Here is a 25603-nt window from a genome sequence, read left to right on the forward strand (position 1 = left end):
GCTTAACCTTGGGCACCAATTTGTGAGCTTGATGGTCGGACCAAAACTTGTCTCCGCATACGTAAAATAGAAGTAAGCACTCATTTACATCTTAGAGTTCGTAGGTGTATATCAAATTGCAAAATAATCCAATGATTCCCAAAAATTATTTATCTAAAAAAATAATTATGAAAAAAAATAAATTTTACTATATTTGATATGAAAAATAATATCAGAAAAAATTTAATATGATTAGTTAGAATTAATCTTATATAAAAATATTACCAAATTTTCAATAATATCTTTGAATAAACAATTCAAGTAGTAACATTTTTTCTCAGTCTATTTGTTGGTCATTTATGGCCCACCTATATAAACATCATTAATATTAGTTATTTGGAATATTAAAATATATCTACACAAATTAATAAATATTTTTAATTTAATTATAAATATATTAGAAAATATATTTCTTATTATAAATAAATCTTAGTATATTTTGGTATATAAATAAATATATTAATTACTAATAAATACTATGTTAAATTTATTAATAATTAATAAATACTTGTTTATTATTTATTTAATAATTAGTACTCATTAATAAAAATATTAATATATTATTTATAAATATTATCAATCAAAATACATTAATATCTTTATAATACTAATATAATGTAAGTGATGATATTTTAGTCAAGAAATAACAATTTCAGATTACTTCTACTTAGTAATCTTGTCTGGAAAAACAAATACCACGCCGGGTTGTATTTGTTTTCACTCATCTCTCCGAAAAATAAATATAGGATCCATATTTATTTTACCATCTCCTATATCTATTTTTCGTATCAAATATGATAATCTGATATAGAATTTATTTTTTTATGCCAAAATACCTCCAACCAAACGGGCTCTTAGAATCCTCTAAATAAATAGAGGAAAATTCTTCAAGCAAGAAGACTAGGTGAACTATTTTTGGGTGCTCCCATGCTCCATTCAGGTTCGGCCTGTCCAAACTATTCCAGTTCAGTTTATCACATCAAATGCGCATGCAAGAGCATGTTAAGAGAGATTGTTAGACCAACTCCATGACTACCTTCAGCATCACTTATGTTGTCCAATATATGCCCTGCATCATCTTTATTTTAAAAGATTGAGCCTAAGGATTGATGGCTGGGCGAAAAACATCCATTATTTCTCTAGCAATGAAGACAAGATAGCAACCACTAAAAAGGTTATCCAACCACAAATTTCATTCAAGCTGTATACCAAGGGAGAAACAGTACCTCATCCCTTGGTCATTAAGAAGCTGTTGATCCACGGCGCAACTACAGTTCATCGAAATCTCGCAGGGCATACCCATCTAGATTAAGGGCACCTTCCAGTCGGGTGGGTCACATCCAATTAGTAGATGGAACAAGCCTTTGGCTGACAAAAGTTGTAGGTGCAGTTCATCCACATGTGCGAACATCAGAACGACTGGGAAAGAAAAAGAACTACCATAATGATGTGAAAATAGAGCCAGGTCCTTGGTTAAATGTCACAAAATTGCAGCAGCCCACTCAAGCATGATAAACAACACAACAGATGGGGCGTCATTCTCAGCTTCGCACTAAATTAAACAGTTTTCATAAGCACTATTACAACATTCTCTTCGCATGAGATGCCAGTTTCCATGGATCAGCCCCAATAAATATACAGCGTAAAACAATTGTCATATGGCTAACCAGAATAAAACAACCCAAATTCTACTTAATTAGCTCAACTGAGTACACTGTACACCTATTTGAGCATATGGAAACTAAAATCTTTGCACAGAAGTAGATATCTCAGAAGAAAAGCTACCCATCCTGGACAGCTACAGCTTCAAAGATCTGCCTATGGCCATTGATCTAGCTCATTGAATTCCAACTGCACCATTACACAATAAAGGAAACTTAGATTTGACAGCACAATTAACATAATAAGCACAACAATACCGAATTTATGTCCCATTCATTAGCATGAAGCAGGTTCAAACTATGCAACTGGCTCAACAAATTCAACCGCAATTTACATATACTGAAGCAGAGGGCTTCAGTTTGATGGATGACATTTTACTTATATGTGCATTCGAAAGAACATACTCTCTTTCAACAGAGGCAGGATAGGATTTGTTAGTGGGCAATGCTTGATGTAGCCGCTTCTGACGCCACCCAAACCCCCACTTGGTCAGATATTGGGCCCAACATCTGACAGGGAGCAAGTTTGTCACCAGAAGTCAGTCTATTAAGCATCTTTCATCAGTTGTGACCTTAAAGATCTTGCTGTAGGCATCATGATATTTTAAGTGAATTTATAATCAAAAATAATTTAAGATATCTCCTTTAAGAAGCACTACATTTGCCTGCTCATGGGCTAGCTTCATTCTTCGGTACTCTTGTTGAGCTCGATGTGAACGAAACATGGCCTGGACCCGTATGACTGATCTTTTCACACGTTCTTCAGCTTGCTCCCTACTAATTCTGAAAAAATCCTCTTCAGTGCTCTCTTCTTCTGTATCCACTTTCATTGCTTCTTTCGATTCAACTTGAATACCACGTAAGCCTTTTCTCTTCAAACGCCAGCGCAGGATTGCTTTCTCAAGCACTCCAACTGACCATATTATTTTGCAGTATTGCTTTCTCACTTGATGACCTCGGAATACAGCCTGAGAAGAAATTCAAACTGAATCAGATGATCAAGAAGATCAAATGGGCAACATGCTGCATGATATGATAGCTACCACATCACAGTTTCCAAAAACTTGACTGCATCATTTCAAGGACTGTTGCTTCCTTATGGTAGCAGATGACATAAACAATAACAGAATTGACTCGAGAGGAGAATAATATTTACACTGCACAATATGGTTAAAATTTCTATTGGCTAAACCCAAACACAAGATTACCTGGATCTTGATGGCTTGTTTACGCATGTTAAGGAAATGTCTTCGAATCTTCCAGGTACGGAAATGGCTTTGTATTCGTGCAGCAGCCTTCAACATCCTTCGTCTACTGTGGTTGCGGAATGCATGCTGAATCTTTAGTGCAGCAACTATCTGGACTGCTTCAATCTCAGGTTTATCCAACTGAACTGCTTTTGTTTGTTGCTTCAAAGCACGCTCCCTGAATGCAGCTTGTATGCGGTCTGCTGCATCAGCAGCATTTCGATAGGCAGCTAATGATTCTTTTAGACACAGTTCTTGTTCTGTAAGGTTCTCAGCATAAACATTTTCAGAGCTCACTTGGTTGGTTGAACTTGGTGACAGGGGCACACTTATGTTCCCAGACAAGGACATAGCCTGAAAATGGGCAGTTAATCCTTTTTCTGCAAGGTATGCAGCCAAGCCTTCATACCCTTGATTTGATGCTAAATCAGCAGCAGTGCATCCTCCAGGGAATTCTGAAGTAGGATCCGTGACCAAGCTTGGATTTGCCCCAACAGATAAAAGGGCAGCAACCATTTTTTCCCTGAATCAACAAATCCATGCATGTTCATTTGAACTTGACCAGGACAATGCAGGAAAGGAAAAAAAAGCAAGTGCAAATTAACAATCAATGTTTAAAGCACCTGAATTTCATGTGAATATCCAGATCAATCATGACAGTCTATAACTTGGTCGAGTCATGTGAGATTTCATGTACAATATGCATAAGATGTTCAACATAATAATGTGATCATGGTGTACTAAAAGCTACATATAGAACTAAGGATCACCGAACTGGAACCGGTACCGGTAGGCATACTGGTCGGCCACCGGACCGGTTCGGACCGAACCGAACCAATACCACTGGTTCGGCCTAGTTCACGCATCCAAAAGCCCAAAAAAATTTGAAACCAGTGTGAACCAACCAGTTTGGGCCGGTTCCTAGTCGGTACGGGCCGGTACCGTTTTTTAATACCGGACTGGTTCAGTACGGGCTGAATCGGCCGGTACAGGCCGGTTCAGCATTCCTTGTATATAACTAGTTGTATCTAAAATAATATCCATAGTCAAACAATTTGGTCAGTATTGTTTTAAGGATTGAATTTATGCCTACTTAGACACATTTAAATAGCAATTGTTGCATTGCCAGCCGTTGGAATGCATTATAGACTCCTCTCATGTTGGATCCTCAAGCCACCAAAGGAGGGATATATGGATCCACCACCTGTAAATATTAAGAGTTGCTCTATATAAGACCATAAGCTTTCCCTTCTTGTTATATCCACATTCTATATATATAACATTCTCCGCATGTTTTTGCTTAGGATGGGTCACTTAGTCTGCATCTAAGCATCAGAAAGTGCTGCAAGCAAGTTTGAAGAAACTAAGTTCTTGATAGGAGAGTTTCAGTTCCATGAAATAAAATGAACATGCGAAATCGACTAAAGTAGTTCCTTGTCAATAATGTTGATTATAGTGACAGAGCATAGTTGGATGTCCTGTATAAAGCCTGAGAAGCTACAAGCTTAGTGATAGCATACTCCTGATAAAGCAAGCAGTCATGATGGAAATAGTGTCTGAGTCAACATTTGGATGAATTTGCACTAGGTATGAAAAGTCACTGACAGTCCTTGAACGCACTGGCACCTAGCTTGATAAGAAAGAAGTAACCAGGTCATTGCTTAGAGCTCAAACCCCCCAAAGAAGGCATCATAGTATAAAGCTGTTAAATACCCCTTTTGCTCACCCCTCTAAGTAGATTGACATAGAGAAAAAACTTTTGAGACTTGCTCAACTTACACAGAGAGGTCACAGAGGCAGATGCATATCTACTAAGCAATCTGGAAGTGAGCTACATATGGAAGAGATGTCAGTATTGTCACCATTTATGCCATCAAGTGAGAGAATAACCACTGATCAGCTTGATGCCATTCGGAGACAGAAAAAATATTGGATGATGAAGCCCATGACACTACACTTGTCCCAATATAATAGGAGAGATAGATTTAGGATCAAACTCAGAAAGCTGAACCTACATATCTATTCCCACTAATTAGCATGCAGGTCATCTTGTTAAACCAGCTAATTTCTTGCAGCATTAGGTGAATACTAATGGTTGGCAAATCATATGGTCAGCTTCATATTATGATAAGCAATTTTTTGAATGTCACACCATGCTGGTCTGTGCTCGTTACACCATGCTGATCTATGCTGGACCATTGTCAGCACAAAGAATGCATGTGTGCTAGGGTACCCAGCAAAATGGAAGGGCGTCAAACCATACTTCCCTGTATCGAACCATGTTGATAGCAAGGCTCAATTCTGACTGGTACTAGGCCCAAAAAAGTTCAAAACACTTTTTCTTAACCATTCATTGCATTGGAGAGGGAATGGGAGGTTGTTTGTTGGTTGTAAACAACCTATGGCACAACATGAAGACAACTGATAACAAACATTATTTACATGAATACCATTTAAGAAAAAATATCATTTGCTTCAAATCAAGGTTCATTGTACCAGTGTGTACCATCCCATATCGGGCATAATATCGTAACATATCAGTATCGAACCAAGACTACAGGACGTGTGCCGAGTCTCGATATGCCAAACCAACCCCCATACCGGGCATACCAATACCATACCAGTATGGTATTGGTACAGGGTCCAGTACCAAGATTGCAAACCTTGCTTCAGATATTACAAATAAATAAGAAACTGCCCCCCTTTGAGTTCAATAAAAATAGTCCAAAACTCAAATTCCATCAAAATGATATGGTCAACTCCCCTGCTCAAGAACAAATTCCATAACCATATTATTTCTTGACAACCATTAGATCCTCTACCAAAAAATTAAAAAAGTTTTTCCTAGATGTGAACACAATGGAAAACATTTAACAGAAAGCAATTACATCTTCCAAATTTAATTTCAATATTGAAAAAATTGTACCTCCCAAAATATGCTGCCCAATGTAGTGCTGTCCAGCCAGAAGCATCTCGAAAATCCAAAGACATGCCTGACAAGGCAAACAAACGAGCAGCCCATGCATAATCTAGAATAGCACAGAGGTGGATGACTCCTTGACCTTGACTATCAAGGGAAGTTGTTTTACAACCTTCAGCTACCTTCTCCAAAATCCATTCTTGTAACTTATTTTTCAGAACCAGCTCAAACAAGTCTTGGGTAGCTGGTACATGGAGGGCTTCACTATTGCTGCTTAGCCTGAGCAGATTCATCCAATCCTTTGCCATTAAAGGAGATGTGGCTGATAAATATCTTTTTGCTTCCTTCAGGGATTTTGATTGTATCCTGTTGGACTGAATGGAAATATTGTCGGTTGTAGAGAAAAGTAAATGAGCAAGCCTTGCCTGCACCTGAAATTCTTTCCACTTTAGGTTGTTATTGTCATCTTCTGATGAAGTAACCCCTCCATTCAACTTAACACTCGGCGCTGATCGATAATCAAAACTCAGAACTTGGCTAATGGGTGTATAGCCATCCAAAGTCATAAAAAAATTCACTGAGCCAGGTGGATGTGGCATTGCGGTGCAGTGGTAGACACCAGCTTGAATCATCTCTGCAGCAGCATGCATCTCCCCAAAGACACAATAAATATTGGATGTCATGAGATGTTTGTATGGTTCATTGAAATGTCCTACAACCAGAACCTGCATACATTCCTTTTGTCATTATATTACAAAGAGACACAACCAGAATTAAAATGCTGATGCAAGTTTGAATCCCATACAATAAATGCAAACTGAACGTTCAATAGCAAGATCAATCTGAAGAGTATCAATCTCAGTTCTGAGACACAAGGTTTCAAGAATATGAATTGTGGATTGAAATATTACTTCCCTGTTAGAATAATTATTAGACAAAAGATTTCCAGTGGTTATTGTGCTCTACAAGAGCTCATTATCATATCCATAAATGACATTTTACTGCCCTAGGGGCTAGCAAGTATAATAAACTGTATGAAGCTCATAAAAAGGAAAGATTTCATCTCCACATAAGACTGTTTCAAGTCACGCAGATCTTTGACAAATTCATCCACAAGTAAAGATGCAGAATTGCAGATACTTGCTATTTAGATCGAACCTCGCTCATCAACTGAAAATTCTTATCATCTGTCAGAGCAGTACTTATGTTTTCTTCATGATGTTCATATACTTAAAAGAAGCATTCTTCATAACTGTTATGCCTACTTTTTCACATCAACCAGGTGTTAGAACACTTCTAATGCTTACCTAGCCAAGTCACATCACCTTTCACATCTCTTGATAGTAAAGATCCTTTTCATGATCTTAAGAAAACATTAAACTGATTCATGTCTTACAGATAGTGATACAGATACAATTTAAGTGCCGAATGCATACCCATTCACACCAGCTGTACAAGCAACACAAGCAACATACCAAGCAACATCACCTCATTTATGCTGTGCCAGCACCAAGAGGTGTGCCATGTGCCCATATGGTACTATGCCATACTCTACCAGTACCAGTACTTCAACCCTTGATACAAGCAATTAAAATAACTGGTTTCACAAAACATGTTAGGCATTAAAAATCTTTATAAGATGCCAGCTAATTGCTATTGTCAGTAGCTTCATCTTCTAAAAGAAGAAAGGCACCTAACTACCTAAGGTTAAGAATAAAACAAATGCTTCGAAAAAAATTAAGAAAATAACCTTGGTTTCCTCTGTGGAATAAGCCCATCCAGGCGAGATGTCAGTAATACTGAAAACTTGTTCCGCAGTTGAGGACTGATCCATTATTGTAAAAGCATTTGATTTGTCGCCACTCGAATTTAAGGCTTCAAGTTGATCAGCCACAAAGCCAAGGGAATCATCATTCATGCAATTCCACCTTCCAAAACTATTCTGAGCAAGGAAAACATCACCAGTAAAAATATCTGGACTCGCACTGCTATGAACAGAATCTAATTTGATGTCTGCTACTTGAGAAGTTGGATTCATAGTCTTGAACAGCGGTGATGGGTTCTCCTGATTCTTTGCCGTTTGAAAGTAACCACCATTTACGTGGTTAACTCCAATGATCCCATTACCATTAGTAACATCAGTTGGATGTCCAGAAGAAGTTACTCCCTCAACCACATCATGAGATGGAAGAAAGCTATGCTGTGGCACAATGAACACTAGCACTTCACTGCAAAATCTTACGAAAAGAAAGATATAGACTATACAAGGTTGGCAAAAGACCAAATAGATAGTTTTCTTATCATCTACTTAATCTCCTCATGTATCTTAAGCTTCAGAAGTTTTCTTATCATCTACTTAATTTCCTCGTGTATCTTAAGCTTCAGACAAGAGAAAGGTAAACTTCTAATTATGCAACTTCTAACTGTGAGCTAACTTACATGAACACTGACAACACATCTAAAGCTTATGAGATAAAACGGATCTTGGATAAGAAGTAGATGTCAAAACAAGGACTAGAATGCTTTTACATAAATAAATAGGCGCCTTGAGTACAACTTGTGATAATGCAATATGTAAGGTCAAGCATTCTTCACAAGTGTTAGATGCTAAGGCATTAAATTGTTTCTACATAGTCAATGCATGCACTGTACTTGCATACTGTATGAGACGATAATAGACAATTGAAGCTGCATATGGAAACACTTTTGCCGTCTTAGCAGTTCCATTGCACCACTGCAACTCATCCAACCTAACTCCTTAGTGTTCATGGGCTGGAGCCTGGAATGGAAGGCCTGGGACAATAGTGAAATTTTCTAATACTAAGCTTCAATTACCAATCTAGATTATGGAACAACAGAAACATGTTATGCTATATTAGTTTGATGAACCAAGGCACAGACCAATATTATTCAACATAAATGTGAATTGGTTGAAGCACAGCCAAACCATTTTCTTTATATTAGATGACGGAATCTACTTCACTACAAAATCCTTCCAAATTCATTTTGCGCTGAATCCGAGTTTGATAATGCATTTGAGGGTGACAAGTGAGGAGGAGGAAAAGAAGAAGAGAAAGAGGAAGACAGACAAACACAAGATGAAATTGGAGGACGAAGGAAGCAAACAAGGTGAGAAGATAGGACAAGTTTTTCTTTCTTTTGAGTTTTTCTTTTTTACTCTAATATGTAGAAAAAATTCTTACCTTATGGATGCACCACAGAAACACAGGTGGACGGATGCAATGAATCAGACCAAAACTTGTGGTGCTTTTTGGAAAAAATAGCTCTTTTCCCAAACGCATTGATGTTGAAAATAACCCACAGAAGCTCGTCTATAAGGGTTCACATTTTTAACATGCTGTTGAATGAGGTGGCATCTATACATGCCTTGAATAACTTGTTATTATCAAATTAATTGTAGAACCTTTTTTTGGTAAGCAATTTCAGGATCTATTTTCCCATCACAACATATACTTTTGTATAACTTTTGCATCCACAAAGAATTGTGCACAGCATGTTGCTTACATTGTTCACAGAGTTCCTAAAACCATCTGGCATCTGTTGGACAGAGGATGAAGCAACACCTGTAAAATGGAACCATGGTCAGGCTTCTGTTGTAAAAATCCAATTTTTATCATGGCACATAAGTCATACCTTCTCTACCTAACATAGAAACAGTGGAAGTCTGTGGCTCCACTAGATCTTCCCAGTCCAGTGTGTTAATTTCATGTAGACTTAACTCATGATTCCAAAGTTCATTACAATTGTCAGCCAGAGATATACCAGAACCTGCAGGAGAAGAAAACATTGAAGAAATGTATTATAAACCAAGATGTGCAGCAGCGACATGAAAGCATTATCTCAGGGGTGAATTAACAAACATAAGTGCATCAACCACCATGCCTACAATTTGAGGACCAACGACACTATATATTTGGATTTTTTTCTTTTGTAATAATACCAGGCACATCTAGCATCAATGAATGGAAGAAAATAAGTAAACAAAAATAACACTTTAAAAATTCAGCTTGAAGTAAAAGTAGGATGTATTGAGATTCTTCAAACAAGTTATGAGCTACTTTATCTTGACAGAGAGGAAGAATATTATAACAGATTGAGCATATATAATCATCAAAGACCAACAGAGGGGTCTGTCTCACCAGTGTTGATTGCATGATCCTCCCTTGAGTTGATTTCTTCTGACATAACAGCAGATCCAGACAACTCTGAATGAGCTGAACCAGAAGAATTTATTGGTGTTGATGGAGAACCATGATGCATCCTGTTTGTCAAGGATAAAGCTTCTGTACATTCCACCGGTGTTGAAGGGTTCTGAGAAGCATTTTCCTGAGAACACATATAAATCAGAGGTGCAACAAGTAAACAAGGTGGTTTTGTATTTTAACTTTCACAGCTACATCCATAGCATATCGTACCGGCCTGAACCGGACGGGACGGGATGGGACATACCATACCATACTAGTTCAGTACCGATATCTGATACAGTTGACATACCGAGTACCGATACTCGGTACGCTAAAAAAATTTCATACCGTACCGTACCGATGCTGTGCTAATGTGGCACCATTACGGGGTTCGGTACCGAGACGGTAAACCTACCTACATCCGTTGGAAAGATAACATCCAGAATCTATAAAGTCATTTAATTGCAAGCAATCAACAGATCAAGATAAAACTAATGGAAAATTTAAAAAGTGGTGTATATTTTACCAAGCTTTAAAATCTGCATAAAGATCGAAGGATATATATAACAAGGTTTGCCAAACCGGCCGGTTCACCCCGTATCGAAGTGAACCGATGGGGAACGGATTGATTTGGCCCTAAATTTTGAAATCCCCCCTAAACCGCCCTGAACCGGTGCGAATCACTTCAAACCTGGCAGTTCCAAGCGGAATCGGTGCGAACCGCTCTAGTTTGAACCAGTTCAATCCCCCCCACCTCTTTAAAAGACTTGAATCATGATCTACTGAACCGGGGTGAGCCGTCCGGTTCACCTCATACCAAACTGAAACTGTACCGAACCAATAGCCGACCGCCATGGGTCCCAGTACCGATTTAACTAACCTTGATATATAATAATATATCCTACCATGTTAAACTTGGCATACAATACCATACAAAATATTGCAAAAAATCAAGCCATTCCTTCCACTGGAATTAATATAACTCAAGCCTATGAGCATGCATCTCATGTTAGGCATAGAATATGGCCACAAGGCATGAACTTTAGATTATCCACCTAACCTTGAGCTTTTTGTGTGTTTCTAAAGAACCTCACCTCGTAGCAAAAGGCAATCAAGCATCATTAATGCAGAATTACTTGAGCACATAGCTTTCTTGTTAAAGGTTGAAAGAGTTTCAAAATAAAGAAAAAGAAATTACAGTACTTTGAGTCAGAAGATTCAGGTCCACAAAGAAAAATACATGCTACAAAGAATTTCATCTACCTATTAAGTAAAACTCTTGCTGTTAGATGACTTTTGATTTGCACATAAAAATGCTTGATGCAAAGAATTATAATAAATCTTTGACAGGATAGAAAGAAAGAAACCTCTGAAGTTTGACGATAATGTACAAGAACTATGCGCTCCAACTTCCTGAATAAGAAACAGTTATAGTATCATTTCAGTTGGCAACTTTATAGGATATCAACATAACTTGAATATTTGTATAAACTGGACATCAACATTAACAAAATGTTGAAACTACTCATAATCAACTTCAAATAAACCTGTTGGGCACAGCGCCAGATGTCAATCTCATTAAGCAGTCTATTTCATAGAACTAGAAAGGAACAGTTGTAGAATAACAAAACTGCATATCGTAATTATAAAAAATTATAAGAAATTAAAAAATAAATAAAAAGGCACAATATGAACCAACATGCACCTGGTCTCTTTAAGCATGGATCCAGATTAACTGATGCCCTCCCTAAATTTCCCGACAATGCATTTGGACTAAAGCCTGGTAATCATCCAATCTACAGGGAAGTCAAGCATTCTTCAAATGTTGATCCAGTCAATATTAAAGCCACATGCAAAGCGCCCCCTATGTTAATGTTTGAAAAGTCGGTTTTCATTTTGGCCAAGTCCCATGAGTTTAGGTTTCAATGGTTTTGGAAATTTTTGTTCCTTGTTTTGGGCCTCAGTCAAAAAATAAGAAACACAGAAGAAGAAAACAAAGAAGCCCAAGAAACATCATTACACAACATTTTAGAGCATATTTTGTTGTCTAGGTTCTCTATTTTGGAGTTTTGACAACCTTAAGGTGAGGTTAATATTGCATATAAGTGAAATTAAATATGCTAGTGTTTTCTACTGTGAACACGTACAAACAAACATATTTTTCATTTTTTTGGACTTTAGTTGTTCAAAATTTCATTATATTTCCATTTACCGGAACGATGCTATGCTTATTTTATATAAAATGATATTTTTGTGAAATGTCTAGTATCTAGTTGTTCAGATTAGTTTTTATAAATTATTATAACAAAGGTTTTCTCTAAGACCTCAGCCTGTCAAGGGTTAAATTTTCCATATTATCTTAACTTGTGGAAGGAAAAATTAAAAAATATCTATATACCAAATAACCTACATAATTAAATAAAGAAAGAAACGAACCCAATATGAATGGAGACACCAAATAAACCTTAAAAGAAAGCATGTATGGCAAGCTTTGGTCATGTTTGGCCAAAATTAACAGAGAGCACTGAAATTAGGTCAAAATTGATTTGAACTATCAAACCTAACAGTAACCCAAAACTGGAGGTTGATTTTGGTTTGCTCTCAACTAAAACTGGTCAATTTTTGCTGAAACTTAAAAATTTTGCTCCATATGGCATGTTTATACCGGTAACTATGAAGGACCAAGCTCCCTTCTTGAAACATGCAAATAACATCAGTCCATGGTTCAAGTATTTTGCAAACACATCATGACATGGAATGGTACCAAGATTTAGTAAAGTGCGCCGAACATAAGGTGACCACCTGAAGGAGAATCTGTATCACTGTTTCAACAGCAGTAAATGCAGCTGCATATGCAAATTTCATCCCCCAACAATAACACATTCCTATGAGCAATCACTATATGTGTTTGCGCTGCATGTGGGACAAACAGGCAGCCCATATAGCATATGCAATCCCACTTAGCATATGCAATCCTACTTAGCATTATGTGGCTGCATTATGTGGATGCATATGTGCTCCGCTCCTATGCGAGCTCGTGCAAGTGATGTGTATTCAGTCCACTGGTGACTAGAAGCAAGTTATGGCTAAGCTTGATATGTATATTGCTACTGATGTTAAAATTGTTAAAAATGTTTTAGTTATGGCTATTAGGTATTAAGTAGTAAGTATCAATTGTTGTCATTGTTATTAATGTTGCTATCATTATTATTACATTTATTATGTTTTGATGTCTATTATTTATTTTACAATCTTAAAAAATAGCAATAACACTAATTTTAACACAAGCTCCATAATAATGGATTAATGCCTCAAAGAGAAGTGGCAACTCACTCTCCCTATGCCTCGAAGAGAAGTAGCCACTCGCTTGCCCTTACAAACCATAACCAAGAGGAACATGCATATTCTTCATCTCTCAATGTTAATATAATAGTCAAACAGGCTAAGGATAAGTTAAGGCGTAAGCCCAGTTAACCTAGCCAATTGGGTGATGCACACAAATCATTAAAGATTACATGCTCATTCCTAACTTACATGCTGTCATGTATCATGTCTGAAATTATATAATTTTGATAACAACATCCTAATTGAACTATAAATCCCCTTCCCCTCCCCTCCTCTCATTTTAAGGTAACAAATCTCTTCTTTATTCCTGTTCTATTCTCAACCTGATTCTCTTCCCTTTGTGCATCCCTCCAAGTCCTCCCTGCCTTCCATGTATTTCTCAATCTCCCTGCACTCTTAACAGCTTAGCTGGTCAAGTTAGTATGTGTTACTTTCCAAGCTAATGGCAAGCTCTCTTTCCTGCATGTACAAGCCTATTTTTCCTGCATCTATAGGGCCCAACAAAAGGAGAGGAAAAATTCTTCGCCATTCAGGGGGCTTATGATTTTACAAACCAGGTAAAAAGAAACAGGTTTCAAGAATATGATAAGCTTCATGCTATATTTTTTAATTAAGTTGAATAGAAAGTGGAACTTTAAAATGGAAAACATGCAGTCCATGTTACAAAATACTTGAGAGTGAAAAAAGGTTGTGACCATGGTCTGCCGTACCGGTCCGTACCGGCTGGTACGGGCCGGTACGTACCGGTCCGGCCTGGGACCGGTACCGGATCAGCGTAAAATCCGGTACCGGTAATTTATTGTTGAAGGACCGATACGGGACCGGTTCGGACCGGTACGGGACCGGTTCGGACCGGTACGGAACCGGTTCGGACCGGTACGTCACCGGTACGGGACCGGTTTCGTACCGGTCCGGGCCGCCACCGGTACGCCGACCGGTACCGGTACGGCGGACCTTGGTTGTGACATTTGTCTCCAACAATTTGGATCAAATTTTTTTCTGGCAGTTAGGATTTTGCAACATTGACTTTTTGACAAGGCATTCAGAAATTCTAGATGAGTTTTCGCACCCACACAGTGCAGTCTTCGAGAATTCCAGTCCTCGGCACTGTATTGTGTTCAAGTGTTTAACAATCTAGAATTCCTCAAAGTAAAGTTTCTAGGTAACATGGCTGAAAGCTCTGAACCTCAGCTTGGTTATTAGATTGCTTCATTGGTTTGTAGAAGGAGTTGATCAAGGCCAAAGGATACTGGCTTCAGCACGTGACCATGTTTACTTCCAAATGGGAAGTCAACGAAAAAGCTTCACAACATGCACTCATCTTGTCCTTGTATATACATAGCTTATGTGCAATATGAAGTCATTAAACCCAAAACAAACTTTAAAAGGATAAGCATGAAGAACTACGCACTTATCAAGCAGCCAATAACACCTACGGTAGAAGTTAGGATCATCCTCACTGCGAGCATAATAAACGTGGATTCTTTCTTCATTCCCGATCTGTAACAAAATTGAGAAGAATATCTCAATGATTGTCTTTTTCTGAAGCAGATTTTGAAATTGGCAAAGTTACACTACTGAGCGAGCCAAAAATAAGATTAAGTTACACAAAAAAAAAAATGACAGAACCAAAGGTGATTTGAATTAATACAACAAAATATAAAAGTTTATGCATCTGGGTTTGTTCTTCTGTAATACATGAATGATACAGCACTACCCAGGTACGGAAATACCTAGAAAATAACAACCATACTACAACATCAAGCCACCTAGTTTGTTTCATCAATCATATTGCCCGACTAAGATTGGCACAGCAATCAGCAGTCATGCTGTACTGTTCTCACATGAAAGGACAATACACAAATTCATGCCTAGGCACTATCAGCAGTGCAGACCATATGTAAAATGCAAGTCCTACATGTAATTTAGGCATGCACAAGGACCAGCCCCCTAGTGACTTAGTGGGAAGCAGCTCACATAGTTACCCCAATCAACAAGTGGACTATGTTCTGACTCCAAAAGTGAATGTATGACATATTACTAGCTGTATGAGAGCATATAAACAAGCAATAAAATATGTACCCAAAAAAATAAGCTGTAAAATAAAATGTTTCATATTGATTCACATATATGGTTCTCAAAGCATAGGATTCCAAAAAAACTATCACTCAGAAGTATGGCATTCACATGATCTATGCCTTTGTGGCACAGAGGACCTCTATTCAAGGCTCAATATTTATCATTGTTGTTCACATACAAGAAGAATTCTTCATGGTTATACGTTGGAAGAGGTTGGTTGCAGCCCTCCTAGAGTTTCATGCCATCCTCATAGGGTTTGTCCAGTCCACTGAGCTAGAATGGCCTGAACGACACTACATGTGCTTACTTTGCACATTTTACATTACCATCCTTAGTGCATGTCATTGTCATGCCTTTCTCGAATATTATCCCTCTAGTAACACCAGAATATCATTGCTCATCATTTCATAGTGTGGATCTTAGTGGCCGCACCTACTAACACTGGCAGTAGGTCGGCTTGCATCAGGTTCTAATTGGGTTGAGAAAGAGGTAGTAGAGGAAAACTACCAACCCAAACCCAACATGTTTATTAAACAGGTCAGGGATTCAAACGTGAACCCATACCATTTAATAAACATGTAACCCAACCCAAACCGCATAACCTGTTTAATAAGCAGGTTGGGTCAAGTCAGGTATACAGTAACCTCTTAACCCAATTTGACACAAGTAACTGGTTGTAAATGGGCATAAACAACTCATAAATGGGTCGTAAACGGGCTGACCTGACTTAACCGGATTATCAAACAAATCTAAATAGGTTAAATGGGTAGTCCAAAACCGAATCTGACCCAATTAATGTATGAGTTTAGTCCAAGTCAATCTTTTTACGACCCAACATCATTTATGTCAAACCTATCACAGGACGGGTTCATGTCGGGTCGGCAGGTTGGGTCATCAACTGACATCCCTAATACCTACCTTGGTTTCTCTATAATATTTAAGGTAGTATCTATTGCACTGATTTAAGATAAAGGACATTCTACTCTCTTTGGATTTTAAGGTTGCTTTGTCACCAAAGGTTATATGTTTTTGTAGCAAAAGATAGACCCCTTGTCTATTTAATGATGTTGGCTTAACCAATAATCCCACTATCAATATGTCCACAAAACTTCTCCCAAAAAGTCATATGCTACTAGTGGTGGGCCACTTGTCAAGCACACTTGGTCTCACTAGTTTGTGAGTGATCTCTTCAAAATAAAATCTCTTCCCTTGGACATCTGCTCATGTTGGACATTTGATGAGCCACCATATTAGTCCTCAAATGGAAGGACTAAATTATTGTGTGCCTCACCCATGTCGATCATGATGCCATCTTGTGTCAATCATGAGCCTTATCATATTTTCAGGCTTATTTCAAAAAAAATAAGCATGTGCGCTAGTCATAAAAGTTCAACAATTACATGTAGACCACCATAAGTTGATATAGGATAATGTGGACCATACTTGAATTGGCCCATATAGTACATGCCAAGGTTTTCCATCTCAATACCAAGTCCTAAACTGGTAGCTTACTAGTATGGGCCAAGTTAGTACAATACACTCCCATATCGCCATAGGGTATGTCACTAAGTAAGACAACAGCCAAGGTAGGCCGAACCGGACCGAACCAAGCGGTTCGGCCCGTACCGAGCCGACCCGGTGGGGGACCAGGCTGGTTCGTCTATTAAATTTGGTTTCGGCTCCAAACCGGCCAAAACGGATTCCAAACCGACTAAAACCGGCCGGAAAATGCCGAAATCGGACCGAACCGGACAGAAAAGGCCGAAATTGGACCGAACCAGCCGGACCATTCGAAACCAGCCGATTCCGTTCGAACTCGGTGCGAACCGTTTAATTCGCACCAATTTGACCCGGTTCGAAACTGGGCCCCTTCCCCTTTTCTTTCTTTTGTTAAAAGATGTTGGGAAGACTGAACATCTTCTTCTTTGTAGCTCCCCCTTCTTCCCAATGTGCAAAATCACACTGATTCAACGCGATTGAAGGATGATCCAAGACTAAATAAGATGTACTTCCTCTCCAATCTCATTCCCTCTATTTTTGAGGGGGCTCCAAAAAATAGCTCGAATACAGATACAGATATGGTATGTCTAAGGCCCGGCGGCTATTACCTTACGCAGCCCGGAGCATCTTACGGATCGAATTTTGCTGTCTGCTTATTCGAATGGGCCCTTTTACAGCCATTTTATCGGTCATTTTATCAGCCAAAGAACACTTCTCAGAGCCAGAGCTTTGGCAAAAAATCCAAAAGTGTTTATAACCCATAGCGGTTCCTTATGGGATAAACATACAAGACTACAACGCCGCTTAGTTAGAGGAGTGGGCTGATCTGCCTCCTAACTATACTAATGATCCAAATATCTATGAAGGACAATGCCACTCGACGAGATTTTAGATATCGATATTTATATTGTACTTTAAATATATGTAATTAATTGTGTTATTTTATATTTTTCACCTCACTACTTGATTTGAGGATATTTCATGTTGCTTCTTGTAGCATGCAACATCACCCTAATCATTTTATGTTTTGTATCATTTTAAAACAACAAGATGCATCATTTAGAAACATCAAAAAATATCGCATTAGACTTAAAATTATTGCAAAAGTTGAAAAAATTGATTACCAATTGATTGAACTTGAAAACTCAAAAAAAATTAGGCATGCCGGTTCAGAACCGGGATGCCCAAGCATACCGTGCCGGTACCGTACCGACCCGTCCGCCGACCAGTACAAGTCCCAGTACCAGTTCGGCGGACCTTGGTAATAGCTATACTATAAGTTGGTGCGGTATCATATCGAGCCAGGTACCACATCAGTACCTTAGCGGGTTGGTACTATATGATTGATACCGAGTTAATAGAGCTCGGAACAGAAAATCTTAGTACATACCATATGGCATGGACTAATATGCACCTGCACCCAAATCCTAGCAATTAGTTCATTATGAAAAACCTTATGCATTTTTCAGTACCTTCAAGAACCATTACTCAATCGCTCTTCTTTTCAGTTGCCCTTACATAGAATTTTAGGATTTGTTTGATGTTCATCAATCAATACTACCATCAATTTATGTACCACCACTAAATTTTGTAATCACGGGCCTTTCTCTTGAAATTTGAAAGAGATAAAAGATGACAAATTTGATGACTTCAGCATCAAAGCCTAGAATCACGTAATGGCCCATGTTGCAACAACAAGAAGTTTGCTACTTTGCTTATTTGCTCTAACATAAGTTACTCGAGCAGCACACTTTTGCGAGTCTACCACTTTATTTGACACTTCTAATGAACTAATCATAAGCTTTGATATAAAGACTAGAAAGAGTGGTTTCATCTATTGCTATATATATTGATGATTGATTCAGCATGAGTTTAAGCAAGGTTGTTAGAGTAAATGAATAATATTATAGATATTTTTTAAGAAAATGCAAAGTATTGGTGTTCAACACAAAAATACTACCTGAGGGGGCTATTATTTATTTAGTTGGATATAGAATATCTCCTCTCTGAGTTGATTTTTGCATCTTTACAACAAAATAGCACTTCCTGTTCAACCCCCTCTCCACAGCCTTTTTCACACTAACACTATTCATTAACAATCTAATGCATTGCTAATTGATATCACTTGTTAAGATAATATAAATAGCTAGATGGATTAGCTATCATGTGCTAATAACTTAGTGTGCACATTTGGATATGATAGCATGAGCTTGTCATATGTGTCTAATTGTGATGCTTTACACACGCTCAACATTCAAGTGACAACTACATAAGGGTGCCATAAAAAACATACTGCAAATTAAAACATTCCATATGACATAAAAAATGCTATAAATTGGATATAGTTGCATAGCAAAAGTAAACAACATATATGATGATGATACTGCTAAGGTTTTCTATTGAAGAAATCTCACTTTTAATTTTTCATGGGCTTCTTGAACGGTCTTCCCATCCTTTTTCTTCTTCCAATTATGGCCATCTTTACGAAAGTTCCTCAGCATCTTACGGTCAAACAATAGAATGGTTCCACCTAAATCATATATAGCGGAAGAAAAAAAAAGAACATCAGAAAAGTTAGCAGATATTGATCATAGGCTCACATAAAAGCAATTAGATGAAAATATGGCATGCTAAGCACATCAAACAACACTAAAGAAGGGCCAATAAAAGCTCTAAATGCTTGCTCATATATATATATATATATATATATATATATGTCATATCTAAAGCTCAAAAAGTATATGATGTAATTATGCACTCTTATATAGTCAGTTTAGTATAAAGAAATTAAGCATATTGATTTTGTTTTTATCCTTCTATTGGCAATTAGATGCATTTAGCATGATAACTAAATGACTCCAAAAAAGCTAGCAAACATGCGAGTAGATAAGCATTTTTGTGTATATACATATATATACTGCTAAATGCAAATATGTAGCAAACTTAAATGTCAATCATTTTCTACCCGCCATAAGTTTTATAAATTCACTAGAACAAACCCTTAACGTAGGGGAGAAAATCTGGGTAAAAAATGATTAGATTAATCTGAAGTTTTCGATTGTAACTAAAATTGTACCACTAGCCTTGATAAATTTTGCTTTGAGGCAATAAACCAAAACACCTCAAATTGATAGTTCCCAAAGCTAACTTCAAAAAATATTAATTTCTTGGCTTTCATTCAAAAATAAAATTTTAAGATACAACCAAAGCTAGATAACTTGCTATTAAAGAGAACTTTAGAATGGTTTCCAAAAGAATCATATACTTATAAAATAACTCAATGCATCACTCCTACCTAGGGTTGTCAAGCGAATAAGCCATTTGCAAGCAGCTAATGTTTGGCTCAAAATTCAGCTTGACAATAGCTCACTCACATAGTAAATGAACTGAACATGAGCAGGACTTTTGAGCTTGAAATGTAAACAAGCCAAGCATAAGCTAGATTTAGTTTGCCCGTGTTCAGCTCGATATAACGAATAATAAATATATAATCAAGGGCCGTCAAAACAACCCAAATCAAGTAATTCAGGGTACCGAGCTAGACCAGTTGGTCACCGAGACGGTTCACCCAGTCGATCCGATTCCAGAACCAAACCACTTTTTTTTAATAAAAACCCATCTCGAAGTCTCGATCCTCTCTGTCTCTCCAATTCAACTCTCTCTCTCTCTCTCTCTCTCTCTCTCTCTCTCTCTCTTGATTCTCCTCTCCCGATCTCTCAATCTCTTGATTCTCCTCTCTCAATCTTCCTCTCCCCTCTCCCCTCTCTCTCGATGATCCATGATGACAAGAATACCGGCTAGGATTAAGAGTTCTACAATGATAACAACTCCATGGCTAGGGTTAAGGTTCTATCACTGCAGTCAATCAGGTATGCCTCTCTCTCTTCTCCCTTCTATCCCTCTCTCTCTCCACCCTCTCCTTCCTCTCCCTCCCCCTAGTTACGTTATGCCTCGGCTCAATACAGTATGTACCATTACCTGCCAAATCAATTGCTGGCCATAGTTGTTGGATATGAAATTCGGTAGCTACAAATTTCATTTATTGGTCAATATTGTAAAAGTTAGACCATAGATATGGTGGCTCAAGAGATTGGGTGAAAGAAAGCTAAAGATTGAGCCCTAATCCCCTCCCCATCCCTCTCATTTTCTGTAGTTGCGTCCCATCCCTCTCTATTCCCATTCTCTCTCCCTCCCTCCCTCTCTCCAGTCCTCATGAACTACCTCATGCTAGATCCTGTCCCTTACAACAGTGTTGGATCCCATGGTTTCCATGGCTCTCAAGCAAACCATCTATCTCTCCCTCTATCTAGAAGTCCTTTCTTCCTCTACAAAATCCACCTCTCCCTCTCTCTAGAGCTCTCATGCTATCTGCCCCAGTCAATTCGAGCTCGAGCTGGTTCACCATGAAATGAGATGGGCTCTCCTAGGTTGATTTGATCTCGAGCCAAGCTCAAGCTAATGCTGAGCTAGCTCACGTTTGGCTCATCTACACCCCTACTCCTACCTTGTTGGACTCTAAAATATGATTATTTTCATGGTTTAAGAGAGTTCCATGTCATTTTTGCCCATGGTCTAAATGCAGCTTATTGTTCATCTGAATTTTTTCAAAGTTTAAGAGAGTTACTGTGCCTACCAATACAGTAACAAATTGTACCAACACATGATACATCTCTTGGTGCCTACACAACAAGTGAAATACCGTGTACCAACAAAATACAATACAAAAGGGCGTACTGGTATCTATGACTTACCAATACAACTGATGTGAACTAGAATGCAGCAGTGCTCAAATCCTTGGTTAAAATGATATTCTAATTTTTCAAAGTTATACCCAACCCAAAAAATGTTTGGAAGCTTTAGAGATGCACAAAGGGCTTTTCTTAGTTTTAAGCGCAACAAAAATTAACAAGTAAATTCATTTTAAATTTTATAGTCTGAAAAGATTTTAGCTACTGTAGGGTGCATGTCTACCAAACATGAATCAACTTTATGGACAAAGAACTGGAGAAAAAAAAGATTTGTATCCCCAGGGACAAACTACTATAGTGCCTCTAACAGTCTTTGGGCAAGAGATAAGACTTCCAGCTCTTTTTTTTTGGATTCAAGGGTATTGGGGCAATCTAAAAAGAGGGGTTCACACACCCACCATGACAAAGGCAAAGGAATAGGACTTAAGTTACCAAGGGATTAAACATATTATTGGCTTTTAGAAATAAGATGTCAAGTTTAAAGATATTAATAAGAACTGAAGGGGGAATAATCTAGAACTCATTAAAAACATCCAAATAAAAGGAAATAAAACCAGAATTTTTACAAATCTGCTTCCCTTAAAAATTACAAGTAGATCGCTCAAGCACAGGTTCACTCAAATACAACTCTGTTCTCTATTTTTTTAAAGATAAAGTTAAAAAAAAAATAACAACTGCATCTTGCTAACCTATTTTGGTTCAATGTATTTGATATTGGTTCAAAAATCTAAGAAACCTATGTGGTAGAAAACTTTTGCTTCTAGAATTTTTGTTTTTCTATTGCAAAGCTACTACCACCGAAGCAACCACAAGAACACCTACAACCATTATCTCCACTCACAACCTCACCCATCACTCCCCACACCAAAAAAAAGACCCTCGCCACTCAAACACCACCACCACCTTAGCCATCAACTTCACCACCACCCCATCCTTGGACTGCCTTGCCCCCCACCATCCAAGCTCCAACCGCCTCCACCCCCACAGCACCCATACATTGTGGTTGCTATAGGTGCCATCGTTGTAGCTGCCACTACATGCCATTTTTATATTTCATGAAATGCGAGATAATTTTGAATCCCAAATATGTTAGCTAATATAAAAAATTGGAAATTAAATAAACATAATTAGATTATTTCCTAAAAACAGTAAAACTAGGAATAATGCCAAATGAACCTAAAATTTCCATTTTCATGTAGTTATATATAATAAAATTCATTGTGAGTATGTTATAGATCATATATTACCATACTACATGAAAGAAAGAAGATAATTGATACACATAAGTGTGTGTTATAAATAACTTTTTTAAGAATTAAAAATGTTATTATAGAGTTCTCAAGACATACTCAACCTACGAAACTATTTTGAAGAAGATTTTACATACCATAGGACAGGACCATCCCTTTTTTTTCTGTGTGACAAGATGCCCTACATCCTAATACTAGGATAGTGGATTTCCCATGCCATCCTGGTCCATTTCCCAACCCGTCCCATCTAGACACTCTAGATGGTACCCCGTCCTAGCACTCGGGATGGTGGGATGCTCCGTCATCCCACCAATATTTACAACCTTGGTTGTGAAGTTACAAATGTGCATAAAGAGCTTGGCTTAGCTTAAGTGCAACACAACCTAATAAGGTAGATTTATTTTAAATTTCACCGTGTGGGAAGATTTTAGCTACTACAAGGTGCATGTATAGAACACATATACCAACTACTAGTGAGAGAATATACAAATGGAAAAAGCACAAAAAAATTTAACAGACATGTATCTCAACTATTATAGTTCCTACAACACACTCTGAAGGGGAGGCATATACTTCCAAGGGATTATAGATGATATATATGACTCTTCTTCTAGGAACGATGGAAAATACTGATATTCGTTTTTGGAAGAGCGCCACTAAAATGGTGTAATGACTGGAAAGAACAGAAAAATGTTCCAAACAATGTGTAGAATTTTTGAAAGAATTTAGAGAAGTCATGGGTATTTTGAGGAAGGCAACTTTAACACAACTGCCAAAAGGTTATTTCCATTTTGACGATTGCACGACTAAATTAAGAAAAGCAGTTTGAAGGCTTCCCTTTCAAAACTTATTACAAAATGTCTTTTAGGGTTCTTCCTGTTTCTTTTTGCATAATTTTCATATTATGCCAATCTTAAAACATAGAATTAGCAAAACTTGAAGCTTTAACTGGTTAACAAGAAAATGAAATCAATTTAGTTTTGCAGTTATTGTAATAATCCAATTAGATGATTACCAAAATAATATATGATTAAAATTTGAAATGTTACTGCTTACAATTAGCAAGCAAAATGATGGCTGCCAACTTCGACTATGCAGCCAGACTCACTTGCTTTCTTTTGAAGATTACATAAGCAGGTGGTGAAGTCTACTCACAGCTAATGGCTCATTTATTTGGTTAGCGAATGAGTACTAACTACCAAGACACCACATGAACAGATTGCTCATATTCAGTGACTTACATGAAAGAAAAGGGAGAAAATAAAGCATGCACTTTGACGCATCCCCAGAAAACATGATCCCTTGTGAGTTTGAAAACATGAATCTACATAAGGTGATGTTTAAAATATGTAACTAAAAACTTACTTGAACAATATAGTTAGAGCATGTCAAGGGGAAAGAATACAAGCAAAATAATGAAATACATGGATCAAGAAAATGGAGTAATACTGCATGTGTCTGCATGGGATTGTGTGCCTGAAAACTTCATTAATCAGGTATAGGGAGATTCAGGTTTTAAAATATGCATTGAATTAATACTCAACTAAAAACCTTTATACATACATACAATCTTTTGAAGGCAAAAGTGCAAGGGTTATACTTCTTGGATTCTCAGTAGGTTGGGGTTGGATTTTGAAGAGCGTGTAGTTAGACAGGATTGCATGAACTTCATTAGGCCGAAGCCACCTTGCCGAGGCATCTTCCATTAACTTCTCTATACGCAAATCTGTTCACAGAGCACAAAAATCATCAGAACCAACATGTATCAGACAAATAATGTAAACATCTGCATTTACGATCATTTTTGCAAGCTAGAAGAATTGATGATTGTTTGTTGCACTAAACATAGATATGCAAATTGACAACAAGAAAACAAGAAAAGAGTGTCACTCGATACTTTAACATCAAGAACAACTTTAAGGAGTGAAGTTCCAATGTATCAGGAATCCTTTACGAACAAACGAAAACACAGTACCGCTGATTTTAACCTAATAAGAGTTCTACAACAAAACCTCATCACCTACAACAGCAGAATTTAACACCATAACAGCATAAAGAATAACACAGAACTGACTAGAAGCTGTGCAATCTTTATATTCCGAGCCAAAACCCATAGAAATCACACAATACCTAATACCCGAAAACTAATCTAAAACCGGCCAATAAACCCTGAAACTCGGATCCCTCGACACAGAATCCCGTCCAAACCCGTACCAGCTTTTGTCTGAAAGCCGTGAATCTCCGTTCCGTCGAGCGACGCCGAATCCCCGGCTTCCATCGGGAGCAAATAGCTCGGAAAACCCTAGATTGAAGAAGGAGGGGGTGGGGGGGGGGTGCGCGAGAGGGGAAAATGCAACAACCAACGAGATAGGGAAGGGCGGGGGCAGTAAAAGTAGGGAAAGCGAAAGTGAGAGAGGTGGCCCCCGTGAGACCAAGAAACAGGCAAATGGACGGAACCAGGAAAAGATGCACTCACGGGGGACGTGGGGGCCGATTTGCGTCCATTCAGGCTCGTTTGGTTGACGGGAAAAAGGAGGTGGAAAAGTGTGGTTCAACAAAAAAAATAATGATGAAATATTTTTTATTTAGTTAGAATTTTAAAAAAAATG

General features: G+C 37.8%; 1 protein-coding gene across 7 annotated transcripts; it reads right to left on the reverse strand.

The window, feature by feature from the left end:
* Positions 1–1495: 1495 nt before the first annotated feature.
* Positions 1496–25363, reverse strand: LOC103704644 (calmodulin-binding transcription activator CBT). 7 transcript variants are annotated; one of them, XM_039117877.1, is made up of 13 exons: positions 25209–25363; positions 24562–24720; positions 19411–19526; positions 14829–14917; positions 11440–11485; positions 10028–10214; positions 9522–9656; positions 9393–9451; positions 7618–8067; positions 5874–6592; positions 2909–3470; positions 2360–2668; positions 1496–1890 (listed from the first exon to the last, which is right to left on the reverse strand). In XM_039117877.1, exons 1-13 carry the CDS (start codon positions 25270–25272, stop codon positions 1858–1860), a joined length of 2928 nt encoding a protein of 975 aa, XP_038973805.1. In that variant the 5' UTR covers positions 25273–25363; the 3' UTR covers positions 1496–1857. The 7 variants fall into 7 exon arrangements, with proteins under 7 accessions (XP_038973805.1, XP_026659467.1, XP_038973806.1 ...); XM_026803666.2 differs by lacking the exon at positions 1496–1890 and having other exon boundaries at positions 1935–2668; positions 24595–24720; XM_039117878.1 differs by lacking the exon at positions 1496–1890 and having other exon boundaries at positions 1935–2668; positions 9531–9656.
* Positions 25364–25603: the final 240 nt, after the last annotated feature.

The sequence above is a fragment of the Phoenix dactylifera genome, unplaced genomic scaffold, assembly GCF_009389715.1.
Source record: "Phoenix dactylifera cultivar Barhee BC4 unplaced genomic scaffold, palm_55x_up_171113_PBpolish2nd_filt_p 000283F, whole genome shotgun sequence".
Taxonomy (NCBI): domain Eukaryota; kingdom Viridiplantae; phylum Streptophyta; class Magnoliopsida; order Arecales; family Arecaceae; genus Phoenix; species Phoenix dactylifera.

Bases quoted from the DNA above. Each gene is read 5' to 3' on its own strand.
- LOC103704644 (XM_039117876.1), bottom strand. From the start codon at position 25,272: ATGGAAGCCGGGGATTCGGCGTCGCTCGACGGAACGGAGATTCACGGC. The intron at 19,527-24,561 runs GTATGTATGTAT...TATATGATTTAG, and splicing joins ACTTTTGCCTTCAAAAGATT to GTGGAACCATTCTATTGTTT. The intron at 11,486-14,828 runs GTGCGTAGTTCT...TTTCTTATTCAG, and splicing joins TGTTATTGGCTGCTTGATAA to GAAGTTGGAGCGCATAGTTC.